The sequence below is a fragment of the Rhinolophus ferrumequinum genome, assembly GCF_004115265.2.
Source record: "Rhinolophus ferrumequinum isolate MPI-CBG mRhiFer1 chromosome 15 unlocalized genomic scaffold, mRhiFer1_v1.p scaffold_54_arrow_ctg1_1, whole genome shotgun sequence".
Taxonomy (NCBI): domain Eukaryota; kingdom Metazoa; phylum Chordata; class Mammalia; order Chiroptera; family Rhinolophidae; genus Rhinolophus; species Rhinolophus ferrumequinum.
Genome location: NW_022680357.1, coordinates 13145958 through 13159423, shown reverse-complemented (window position 1 = coordinate 13159423; position 13466 = coordinate 13145958). Strand labels below are relative to the sequence as shown.

The 13466-nt window shown below is 40.4% G+C and overlaps 1 protein-coding gene across 1 annotated transcript; it reads right to left on the bottom strand.

The window, feature by feature from the left end:
* Positions 1–2366: 2366 nt before the first annotated feature.
* Positions 2367–13440, bottom strand: LOC117019416 (uncharacterized). The gene is given in 3 exon segments (XM_033101080.1): positions 2367–4578; positions 11894–13409; positions 13411–13440. Coding segments are annotated over 2 exon segments (1497 nt in total). The 3' UTR covers positions 2367–4578; positions 11894–11942.
* Positions 13441–13466: the final 26 nt, after the last annotated feature.

Here is a 13466-nt window from a genome sequence, read left to right as displayed (position 1 = left end):
TATCCTCACGGAAACAGACTTAGACAAGGGACTTACCTAAAAAACCTCAGAGCTGTGGTGCTGCTGGGATGAGAAATAAAATAGAGGAGGCAGTTTCCAAAGAGGCGTTAACCCTTGAACTTAAAATTAGGAGCCAGACCAACAAAGCAGGGAAGGGTGTTCCAGGCATAGGGAACAGCACGTGGCAAGGCATGGGTGCTGGGGAGGCAGAAGGAAAGAGGGACTGCCCCTCCCCTCAATTTCTAAGAGGGGAAAATGTTTCAACCTCTGTACAGAACTATCAAAAAATACATTATCCCAGCTATAACAACTTGTTAAATATAAAGCACTCTTCTGTTTTGCAATGGTATAAAATGGTATAAAATCAGTAACTGTCTTTCTCCTGTCTCCATATGGTTCCACTATTTCTTCCCTCACTGCTTGAGAGTTCCTGTGGAATGTTGGGTAACCATCATCATCATCATCCCAGGAGTAGAGGAAATTGCAGCCTAGATCACAAAGATGCTTCAAGACAGCAGTTTAAGGAGGCATCTCTTCCCCTCCACCCTCAGAGGAAAAAAAAAATTAAATCACAGTTCATTGACACTCTCATACACTGTCAATAGAAGTTTAACCTGTACTGCCAAGCAATTTGACAATTACTTTATTCTTTCATTTTTAAAGTCTGTCATGTATAAAAGAATGTTAATGTAAACTTAAAAACACAATAAAATGAAAACCTGTGATGTACCACCCAATGTATGAAATAACATTAACCTGTATTATTGAAGCTTCCTGTGTGCTCCCAAATCCCACCGTCTCCCTGCTTCTTCCCAAAAGTAATCACTACTCCGATTTAAAAAATAATTTAAACTTGTCTTTATGTAATTACCATATAGTCCTAAACAATATACTATTTACTTTTGCTTGGTTTTTAATTTGATAAAATTATTTCCATGCTATATTATACTAGTTTTCAATTAATAGTTTCTAGAATCCATCTGTCATATGTAGTTATATTTCATTTTCTCTGCCATATGACATTCCATTATATGACTATACCATGAATTATATCACCATTTTCCTATCACCAACATTTCAATTGTTTTCTTTCTCCCCTCTCCCATTATGTACATTGCTATGAATACTCTTGTACAATCTCCTGAACCATGTGTGCAAGAGTATTTTTAGGGTACAATTGTAGGCTTGGAGGGTATATAAGAAACAAAGAGCTTTCCAAAGTTGTGCCAATATACACTCCCAGCATTATGTTCTCCATAAGCTTGAACACAGGTCCTTCTTTATTTTCCCAAAGCATGGCTAAGACTCGGTTGCCACGTTTAAAAATTTTTTGAATGGAAGCTTAAGCTTCCAAGAAAAATCTTAAAACTAAATAGCATAATTCACTGTTGGAATTCTTTGGTCAGGTCCCTTCATTGGGGATCCTCTACTCAGTTACCCAGTTTTATGGGCAAACTCACCTTGACAGAATAAAAACCTCCTTTATTCTCTCTTGCCTTTCCCAGAGTCCCAACTCTTTCTGTCACAGGGTCAAATCAATGAAAATACAGAGCCCCTGCCAAAAACAAAAACAATAAAGCAAAGATGCCGCCTAGCCCACCATGCTGTCATCCTTTTGCCTCATGGTGCATTACAGTTGTTCGTGACTGTTCTGAGCTTCTTCATTCCAGAATGAATTTCTGCTTTACTTTCATATACCCAGAAGACCCATTAAACTGTTTTTTTTTTCCCAAAAGGGCAGTCTTCCCCCTAGAGATGAATTTTACAGTCACCCCTAGAGTAGTTGTGTTGGTTAAAGCTTCTTGGCTTGAAAGTAACAGAAACTATCCCAAGCTAGCTTAAGCATAAAAAGGAAAATCTGTTCTAAGGACATGAGGATAGCTTAAGGCACCAGAAAAAGAATTTCTCACTGGCCAAGTTTGGGGCAGGTGCCCTTCTCTAACCTAGAGAAGTGAGGTCATTGGACCAAATGGCTGCTAATGAATCTTTGCTGTGGATGAGAGGATCACTATAAATGTTCAACCAATGTTTTTCAAAAAGTTGAACGTAGGGAGGATCCAGATCAACAATTGCTAAATAAAAAATAGTAGATGTCCCATTTGTTCCTTTCCTCTTTCCAAAGAGTCAATGATTGTTTTATGAGCCAATTATTATAAAAACTTTATTCATTAATCAAAGATCTCAACAGTGAAGATGTGTTTGTGTATACATACATACGTGTGTGTATATATATATATATCCTATATATATGTGTGTGTGTGTATATATATGTATACACACACACACACATATATACACGTTTGTGTGTGTGTATCCTCTCTAAAGGCCATTAATTTAGTGCCTTCCTTATCCCAGTATTACAGAGAACTATAAAAGAGAGCTTCTCAACCTTGGTACTACTGATATTTTGGGCCAGATAATGCTTTATGAGGGGAGCAGGTTGTCCTGTGCATTGTATAATGTTTGGCAGTATCTCTGGATTCTATCCACCAGGTGACAGTAGCATAACCCCTCTCCCCATTGTGACAAGCAAAAATGTCTCCAGACATTACCAATGTCCCCTGAGCAGCAATATCGCCAAAATTAAGAACCACTGGTATAAAGCATAGCCTTAGTAAATTTTCAGTCCAACTGAAGACACAAAACATATTTGCAACAATTAGAGAACAAAAAAGTAAAACATAATATATGAAATTATATGGTGAACAGCCATAACATTTCCATTTTTATCTTTAATATTTTGGGGGGAACATAGGAAAAAATCACTTACTATTTTATTTTGTTGGAAAACAATGGTGGCAATATACAAGATCCTCATGCTGTTTAATGCTTATTTGGAATGTTTTTCAGATTTTTACCAGGAGGATGCTACAGAGAAAAGTACCTTAATTCTTCCCCACAGTTCCTCAGACGGCAAATGTATCTAACTTAGAAATCAGTTTTATTTGACTAATTGGTCTGGTAGGCACCACCTAACCTCAGCTTTATCTTTACCTACGGACTTTCAATCTAATAGTAGTTAACATCTACATTCATCTATTCAACAAATATCTACTGAACACCTTCGTCCCAGGCCCTGTGCTAGGCACTGGGTCAGCGAATAATAATAGTAAAGACCCTCGTCTTCATGCAGCTTACTATCTAATGAAAGAACAGGTATCGATTAAATGTAAATTTTACAAATCAAGTCCTTTGAAGGAGATCACATGGTGCTATGTGGTTCTATAACGGGCAGAATTTACCCCTTTAGGGAGCTCAGGGAGGTTCCCTTGAGAAAGTGACAATTGAGCAGAAACCTAAGGGTGAAGGGATCAGGAGGCTGTGAGAGGGGGACAGTGCTTTGAAGGCAGGGAGAAAAGTATGTGCAAGACCCCACAGCAAGAGTAGAGAAGGGATTATCTCTTAAGATTTCAGTTAACAGCCTAGGGTTGAGGTGACAGTTGCTTAGCGGAGGGTGGTGGTGGCTGAGATGAAAAGGATCCATTGAGAAAACAGCCAAAATGGGGTTCCTGAAATAAATGAACGACTGTTTGAGGACCCTTTAGTAATACTAATACTCATTCCTTCTCCCTCTTTACAGTCAAATTAGTCCTTTTGCAAAGCAGGACAAAACGATGCAGCAATCTAAGCTGAGTGGATGTTAAGTTTCAGAGGAAGTGATTTATAATGTAACAGCAAGTCCCCATGGTATAATCCAATTATGGTACTGGAAATGTTTCTCCATACTAAATCGTTCCACTAAAAATTTACTTCTGTAACAGAGGATAAACAAAGCCTTAGGACTGAATTAGTTATATGGTCCATTTCCCCACTGATTAAAATAGGACGGCAAACACATACGGTGGGATACAAAGCACATTAAGGAACAATGGCATGGTAGGAGGAGGATTAGACTCTTGAGCGATGTGCCTTGACCTAGCTCACAGCTAGGTCACCTTCTCAGCCCAACTCAGAAACAAGAACCAGAAAAATATTCTCGGACTGATCAAACCAGACTACTGCTGAAATGAGTTGAGTTCTTAATTACTGCCCATTTCTACTTTCCCAAAAGTACTACGTGACTTTGTTAATCATAACTAATGGCCCAATGCCATTTTGTGCCACAAAGTCAAGCAGTGGGAGATCTTAAGCTGATGGGGAATTCACATGGGATTTGTGGACTGTAGTATTGGAAGCCTTAGTCATACCACATACAGCCTCTAACTGCACTCAGAATGGAAATGACTTCTGCGGAGACGGAATTGTTTTGATGTCCCATGAAGTACCTACCACTTAGTATGAACTAAATTAAAAAGGAATTGAATTTAATCACTTTTTAGTAACTCCAGTTTTAGAAGTCTTGCATAAGACCAAAGGGAAAAATGAGACTCTTTGAACTCTGTTATTTTGTTTTTCACTGTCACTATCTCCAGCCTTTTCATAACTGTGTTTTCACTACGCCAGAGACATTAAATCAAATCCTTAGAAAAGGGCTGAATAGAACACACATTGATTCTTCTTCAGGATGATGGCGTGTATAAGACGTTAATAACTCAGAATAAAATTAAGTCCAAAATACTTCAGTGTATTTTATATGTCCTGCGGGAGAAAAAAAGAGTGAGCAAGGTGATTCCGGCCCTCAAGGACTTTACAAATCTATCAAACCAGATTTAACTTGCACATTCACAACTTCAGAGAAACTTTTTAAAGGGGGCAAAAAAGGGAAAGTACAGAACAAGATGTGTAATATAGTACTATTTACATTTTAAGAAAAAGTACCTGTACACACACACACACACACACACACACACACACACACACATTTATGTGTGTCTGGAAAAGTACACCAGACACTAACGACGATTGTTTCTGGGGAAAAAACCATGGAGGACTTGGAGAGGAGGGGATCAGGGGTCAGAGGAAGACTTACTTTTCACGATGTAGCCTTTCGTCCTATTTCACTTTTTTAAAAAAAAAAACAAAAAACAATGTTCATGTACTACCTCTTAGAAAATCAAAATGTTCTGGTGGTAAGGGAAATGTAAAACGCTTCATCTTTTTTAGCTCAAATTCAAATCTCTAAAATGATATATTTTTTAATGAGGCCATTTACAATTCAGTGAAATGGTAAATACACTGATTTGTTGGAAACAGGAGTCAAACTCCGGGCTGTTATATTTTCATCCAGCCTCTGTCATTAACTAGCTATGCAGTCTTAGGCAGGTCACTTATGATTTTGGTGTGTGAGTTTGGGAGGGGAGAGGGAAGGGACTAGACTAAATGGCCTTTGGAATTAAGTCAGTGGTCAATCACTAGTAGTTGATTGGTCCATATCTATTTATTAGGTCCAAATTTATTATTGCTTAAAAACATTTATTAGATTAGAAACAACTGAAATGTCTATCAACAGGAAATAAGCTAAATTACGATACAACCACTGAATGGAATACTATATGTTCATAAAAAAGAACAAGAAAGCTCTTTAACTCCCAAAAATGAAAAGATCTCTGATATATGTTAAGTGAAAAAAGCAAGGTGCTGAACAGTATGTAAAGAAACACTGGAATACGTAAGCTCTTCATATATATACATACACACACATATATATATAAATGACACATATATAAAGTATATTATATATAAATGACTGATTTTTTCTTTCTTTTTTTTTAAGGAGGGCACAGCTCACAGTGGCCCACACTTGGGGATCGAACTGGCAACCCCAGCACCATGAGCACCATGCTCCAACCAACTGAACTAACCTGCCACCCCTATAAACCATTTCTAAGAAACTAGTAACATTTTTTTTTAAATTTATTGGGGCGACAATTGTTAGTAAAATTACATAGATTTCAGGTGTGCAATTCTGTATCACATCATCTATAAATTACATTATGTGTTCACCATCCAGAGTCAGTTCTCCTTCCATCATCACATATTGAAACTAGTAACATTTTTAATGCCTATCAGTAGCACTATGCAGAGGGTTGTAATGAGACTTCAGTATGCGCCATTTATGCTTTTAAAATTTCATTAATATAGAAATATATTATCTAGCCAAAGATTTAAATTTTAAAAATCTGTCCATCCTATAAAAACTTTTCTTTTAAAATGTGAAAAAAAACCCAGAAAACTTTAGTGTTTTTAAAATACATAAACATCATTAAAATGACTGCAGCTGTTTCTATTTTTCTTTCAAGGTGATCATCTTCTGCTTCCAGGCACTGTTGGTGGCAGCTGACGTTCACTAACCACAGATCCTAGGAACCACCTCTGTTTACCCAAGATAAAATCCAATCATATTAGTATTGATTAACCTTGGCAAGATAAAAGACTTTTCTGCAGGTTCCTGCAAACTCAAGGCATACACACATACACAGGCACCCTTCTACAAAGTCCTTTGTATTTACCGAGTCCTTTGTTCTGTAGTATGCACATTAAAGATGATTTTTCTCTAAGTTCCTAACTGTAGTTCTGGAATTATTCAAACAACTGTGCTTACCTACTGCATTTTACATACAGAAAGAAGTGCAATGGTTACATATATTTATTACTTAAAAAGAAATATATAAGTGTCATATGGCTTATACATTGCTGATTTAGTCCAATTATTCTTTTTTTAAAATTGTGGCAAAATACACATAAAATTTAGCATCTTAACCATGTTTAAGTGTACAATTCAGTAGTATTAAGTACATTCGCACTGTTGGGTAACCAAGCTCCAGAACTCTTTTCACCTGAAACTATACCCGTTAAACAGCACCTCCTTCTCCACTCTCCCCGACCTCTACCAAGCCTCATTCTAATTTCTGCCTCTCTGAATTTGACTCTCTGGAAAGCTCATATAAGTGGAATCATACAGTAAGTAAGTGTCCTGTTGTGACTGACTTATTTCATGTAACATAAAGTCCTTCCAATTATTCTTTCTCCAAGCACATATAATGCAAAGTCTTCCAGCTTCAGTTAATTTTCTAAAATTATAAATATAGAAATACTGGCACATAGACAGAAAAGGGAAAGACACATAAAAACTGCTAAAAGTTTTGCAAGTTTCGATCCAAAGTATTGTACTACCTAAAAAAGGTACTTTTGTCTATAATTGGGAACTTCAAAAAGAAACTACCCCTGTATTTAGAGCATTCTTACATAAACAATCCATCAATACAAAGAAAGATCATAAAATGAGGGCAGTCCCAAATGAATTTTATTTTATTAGCATGAAAATATGCACTAAATCAGCAGATTTTAAATCCCAGGGAAACGGGGAAACTAAGACGTTACTTAAATCAAGGAGCATGTAAATATAAATTGTAGCTTGTTATCATGCATTGATTGTGTCAATCTTTCTGACAGCTAATGAGGTAACAAAGTATCCTTAAAAAATGCAAGGAGTTGCATTTTCAAGTCCATTTCCATAGGAATTGTACTTACTTAACAACTTCTTCACCCAGAGTACATGAAACATTTTCCATTTGGAATATTGGAAGGCTTTCACAAGAGAAGTCTATCTTAAAAAAACAACTTATTTTAAAAGAAAGTTCATCTGGAGTGGCATAGTTTGTTATGGCTTAAGATTCTGGCAATAAATAACTTTATGAGCTAAAGCTAGAAAACTCTCCCCAACACTGAAACTCATATACTTGGCAGAGGCCATCTAGTAAGTCTGCTGGTCTGAGTTGGTCAAGATTCCAGATGGCGGTTTCCAAAATGAGACTAATGTAAGTATTTGTGCTTTTATAAAGTTGGCACTTAAGTGTGTAGAAACATTGGTGAGTTCTGGAAAGAAAAAAGCAATTTTTATTTGAGGTGACATAGAATGTAACAAAAAATTAAAGAGTTGTCAATTTTCATTCTCTCTGAAAGTAAGGCTTTAAATAGAGAAGTAACCCATTGACTAATCTAGAGTATTACAGCTCAAGTGATAATTAACAGGCTTAAGAAAAAGGCTCATTAATAACTTTAACTTGGAAGGAAAGCTTATACTATACACCTTATAACAAATTACACATCAGTTATACAATTCTAGCTCCTCCACTTGTGTGACATTGAGAAAATTAACTTCTCAATATCAAATCTACCAACCTCTCAATATTAAATCTAACTTCCTTGAAGTAAAGATAATAATGATGCCTACCTCTGATTGTTGTGAGGGATGAAATATCGGGAAATTACTCAGTACAGTGTGTAGCGTATTATAAACACCCAATAAAGGTCAGCTATTATTGTTAATAAATAACTCGTATGCATGTTTATTCAAACATGATACAAAATGGGAAGACAAAAGTAAATAAAACAAGCATGAGTAAGATTTGCAAGGTTGAGTAGAGAAGACGCCATTACTATATAAGAGGCAATGATTCATCTGAGGATCAAAATAAGATTTTTTTTCTTTAAATACCTCATGAGCTATAGAGCAATTTTTTGTTATTCTAAATCAGGGTTTCTCCACCTCACATTAATCGTGCTTTGGGCTGGAGAAACTCTGTGTTGTGAGGGGCTGGCCTGTCCACTGTAGGGTGTTTCGCAGCACGTCTGGCCTCTACCCATTAGATGCCAGTGGCACCCTCCCACTCTGTGTGTTCGTGTCACTGTGGGCTATTGGTCTGAGCCTCCAAGTCCAAGCCAGGGCATCAGTTTCCACCCCTGCTCCCCCCAGAGCACCCAGTGCCTGCCTGTCTGGCCAGCGGACTGCTCAGGGCCTACACGTCATCACCACCTACTCACTGTAGACTCCACTGTTGGCAAACGCCAGGCACCAAACAGTGGAATCTCATTCTGGGAGTCAGAGACTTGGCAAATCGCCCCTCCTCAGGCCAGCGGACCAAGAGGAGATGGCCAGGTTCTCTAAGGCAATGGCGCCCTCAGAGCTGAGTGCCACTGGTGCAGACTGAAAAACACTGTGTTGGCTGCAGGCCTGACCAGTCAGGCCCCTCTCCCTTTCCCTTGGGCCAGTGGCTCTTGCTTAGGTACATGACTTCAGCTGCTGCAACTGGGGTCAAAACAACTGCACACCCCACCCCTGGCAAACAAGGGGAGCAGGAGTCTTCTCTCTCGTGATATAAGCAGTCACATAATATCCTTGATTTTGCTTTTAGGCCCCCCGAGCCTACAATATTTACTATCTGGGCCTTACTAGAAAATTTATCAACCCCCTATGCTAGAGAAGTACGTATGTTACCATCGTATGCAGAAATATGTTATAACATTTGGTGTTTATTCTATCTGATGTCATCTTTGTAGCAAAAAACAAAAATTATGTACAAGTAAATAAACACATGAGAGCGCTTTCCAAGATGAATACCCATGGAGCTTACACTTCAGTTAGGAACTGTTGCTAACATATAAGAGACCTGTTTTCCGCTGAGAACTGGGAGAGAACTTGGCAATTATTCTCTAACCATCGGCCTGCTGCCATTGCTTTATAACAGAGCCCACAGGTAGAATTAAGAACACAAAACACCCTGCTTAAAAAGCAGGTATTCAAAGGCCTCTCTCTCTCTCTCTCTCCCCTCCCTCTCTCTCCCCCCTCCCTCTCTCTCTCTCCCTCCCTTCCCTCCAACTTCTATATCCCAAGCACCCTTGCTTATAGCATCAGACTGTCCTTTCCCAAATGTGTCCCCAATGAGCCATGGACTGTTACACCTGTGTTATGCCTGGGCCTTTCTGTTGATGCTTTTTCCTTCACATGGAATGATCTTCCCATCTTCTTCACCCCATGAACTCCTATTTTAGGATCCAACTCAAGAGCCCCTCACCCATTCCACATCTGTATTCTGAAGGCACTTCTACTAGACTTCTGTTACATCACACTGTTAGTTATTCCTGGTATGTCGGTCTCCTTTGATAAACAGGGAGTGCTTGGAAAGCAGGGTCATCTCCTCTAGCTCTGAATCAATCCCCAGTTTATCAGGCCTAACGTAATGCCTAGCACCTGCTAGAAATAAATGTCTGGTCAAGGAATTAATTATTTAAAGGGCATTGCTACAGACAATAGTTTAGTGGTTACCAGAGGGTAAGGGGGGTGGGGGAGTGGGAGATGAGGGTAAGGGGGATCAAATATATAGTGATGGAAGGAGAACTGACTCTGGGTGGTGAACACACAATGTAATTTATACATGATGTGATACAGAATTGTACACCTGAAATCTATGTAATTTTACTAACAATTGTCACCCCAATAAATTAAAAAAAAAAAAAGGGCATCGCATGGCTCTCCCTGTCAAAAAATAATTCTTCCATTAAGAATTATTAGGTAGACACCAGCCTACTGCTTATTCTTCCTTGTGTAAAAATGTTCTCCTCACTAGAGCCACTACTGAGTTAGAGAACAAAGTCTATAAGCTTTCTGATGGCAAGGTCTGCATCCTTTCATTTTTATATTTGTTTATCATTATTCTTGGCACGTAGTAGGTGCTCAAGTCTCCTTTAAGAATTAAATGGAAAGTTATTTCCATTATATAAATTACCTGAAAGAACAAAATTAATGGGAAAAATTAATAATCGTTTTCAGTGATACTAAATGCTTTCCTTGTGAAATGATTAGTTTGTTAGTGTTTTGGTCTTTTTTTAATAGAAATAAACAAATCACTGAATGTATTTCATTTTAGAACGCAAGTGTCTAAATTGTACAAAACCCAAAGAGCCAAAACGCTTGCCCCTACAGATTATCTTTGGAATAGATATATGTGTGCACAGCTACAGAGAGCGTGTATATATATTTTCTTAAAGGAGAATTGGAGAAAATTGTAAGAAAATGAAGAGTTTGCCTTCCACTTAAGATTCAGTTGTATCACATGCTGGAAATGGAGCCAACCAATATGAAATAAGGATGAATACCTTCTTGGATAATATGTTGGTACAGTTAAGCAACAAGGAGCATAGCATAATCTCCAAAGTATTGCTCTGTCCCGTACTCTTCCCGCCTCGCTCCTAAGGAGCAGATAATTTAATGGAACAGGATTAGAGAGAAAGAGCAGGAAAGTGATACTCAGCGATGTATACTAGTATGACAGCACTTAATGTGCAGAGAAGCAGGGTCACCCATTTTGATATTGACATGGTCTTTTCTACCTTTCTAATTGTCAGGGGGTTGGAGAGTTAAGTGGAATTCATTCTCAACGGCCTTAACCATAAAGTTCATCGAACAGGTTAGCACAAAGCGTCTTGCGAATTAGTAGAAAGCTCCTGTGACGTAGTACAAATAATCAAACGTTTTCTAAACTTCAGAATCTGTTCAAGTTTCATCTATACAATTAACTTTTGCCTTTAAGCTGACTCATACAGTGTTTTGTGTTTTCATTTTACTTTAATGTATTTCAAAAAGCAACCATCACTATTGTAAATAGAAAAATCAGTATTGCTTGGCATAAATAGATATTATGCATTGAAATGACTTTGTTAACACAAATGGTATTAAATCCTAGCTGGGTTCACTTGTTGCCTACCAAAACATGTTAGACATGTTAGAGATCACTAACCCGCAAAACTATTCCCCTTGATATAATCACAAAGATTTTCAAAGAAGTGAAAAGGGAATAACTTTCCCACTGAAGGGCTCATTGCTATTTAATGCTACGTGTACCATCTAAAACCATTTTGTTTCAGAAACATTGCAGTTCCCCTCACTCCCACACCTTAGAGCTCTCAGAAGAAAAGTAATTACCACCCTCTCCAGACTAGATCTAAATAAAAGAAACTGATCACACTAGTATCTGGTAGAATGGGTAAAACAACGCAGGGCACTAGGTTTCAAAAACCTACCAAAGTTCCAAAGATCTAATCACAGAAAGAGAAGGCCACCCTACCTCCATCAACTTAATATTTTTGAACAGAAGGGGTTGAGGAGAGAACCATAACACAGACCTGGAAACGATCTAGGAATACTGTAGGTGAAGATTCCTCCCAAGGCACTTACTTGGCAGAGGTCTGAGCGACCACTTGGATGGCTGGGGTCTGGTTCTATACTAGAGAGCATGACTGCTCTTCTCCGACGTGGGGGTAGACGCACCCTCAGGGGACACTGACTGCTGCACCTCAGTAGCTGGACTTGGGGACTCAGGCAGTGGGGACATGGTGTCAGGGACTTCCTGAGTTAGCTCCTGGCCCATTGGTGGCACAGTCTCGAAAGCCTGAGCAACTGGCTTCTTAAGAATCTCCTTGGCAGGTGAAGCCTGGCTGAGAGCAATCTCTTGGACTAAAGCCCTGCTCTGGGGCACCTGTTGAGTGTCATACAGGACCTGCAAGTCCTGGACAGCCGAGGCGACCCTCAAGCCCACCGACTGGGTCTGAAAAGATGGGGCCGACAAAAGGTGGATCAGAGTGGTGGAGTTAGCCAAAATCTGGGCTTGGGAACCCTGAACAGGTTGAGGCTGAGTTTGAGAGACCGGAGAAAGATTCTGGAGATTGCTTCCTAAGGCTACGTGGACCTGGAGGTGACTCTGTGCATCCACAGGCAGGGAGTGGCTTTGTGAGACCACCATGGCTGTGGCCTGGCTCTTAGAGGCCAGGGTGTCCAGAGGCTGGCCTGCAGAGGACAGGGGGACAGCAGGCAGGCTTGTAGAGACAAGAGTGGCTGGAGGTTGGCTCATAGAGGCCGAGGAAACTAAGGTAAGGTTCCCGGAAGTCAGACTAGCTAGAGGTTGACTGGTAGGGGCCAAGGGGACCACAGAGGTGAGGATAACTGGAGGCAGAAGCTGGTCCAGAGGAGGTGAAGTGGACTCAGGTGGCACCAGATGGGTCGATGCTGGTTTGACAAACCTCAGCAGACCAGCCTCGCGGCACCGTGGACCAGAATCAGGGCCTGGGGCACAAACTCCTTCTGAACTTTGGACAGCTTCTGGCCGGGGGCCCAGATCCTCTCCGTCCAAGTCTTCAGCGTCGCTACTATTCTTGACACTTTGCATTCCGTCGTTGCCCTGGTCCTCCTTTGCTGGCTGTTTTTCTACCTGGCCCGACAGGGTCATACTCAGAGACAAATTCCTTTGGATGAGGGTACTGCGGCGCCACCCTGGCTGGATCTGCCTAAAGGGTCTGGGAACGTTGCAGAACCTTAAAGCAAAGCGGTGGCTGACGGGCTGGCTTGGAAGGTCCACCGTGGTGGCTGAGACCCCGTCGAAGGGCCTTTTCAAGGCTTCTTCAGTAGTCAGTTCGATGTTGCCGGTGTACCAGAGGACCCACCAGAGGAGGCTGAGGAAAATGATGATGGAACCCAGGTAGAGCAGCAGGTCGCTGTACAGCAGGTCAGCGAAGACCCCAGTGAACAGCACTGTGGCGCCCACAGCGTCGAACACGATGCCCAGCCAAAAGAAATGCCGGCAACGGCCCAGGCCCCTCCGCTTCCTGGTCTTGTCGACCGAGTTTCTCGAAAGCTCCATGGCCTCCCACTGTCGCAGGAGCCAGGTAGGCAAAGGCGACGCGCGGGACGGCGCAGCAGAAGGCCCGCCGAGGCCGCTGGGTCCCCATGGCAACGCGCCAGGCGGGCGAGCCGC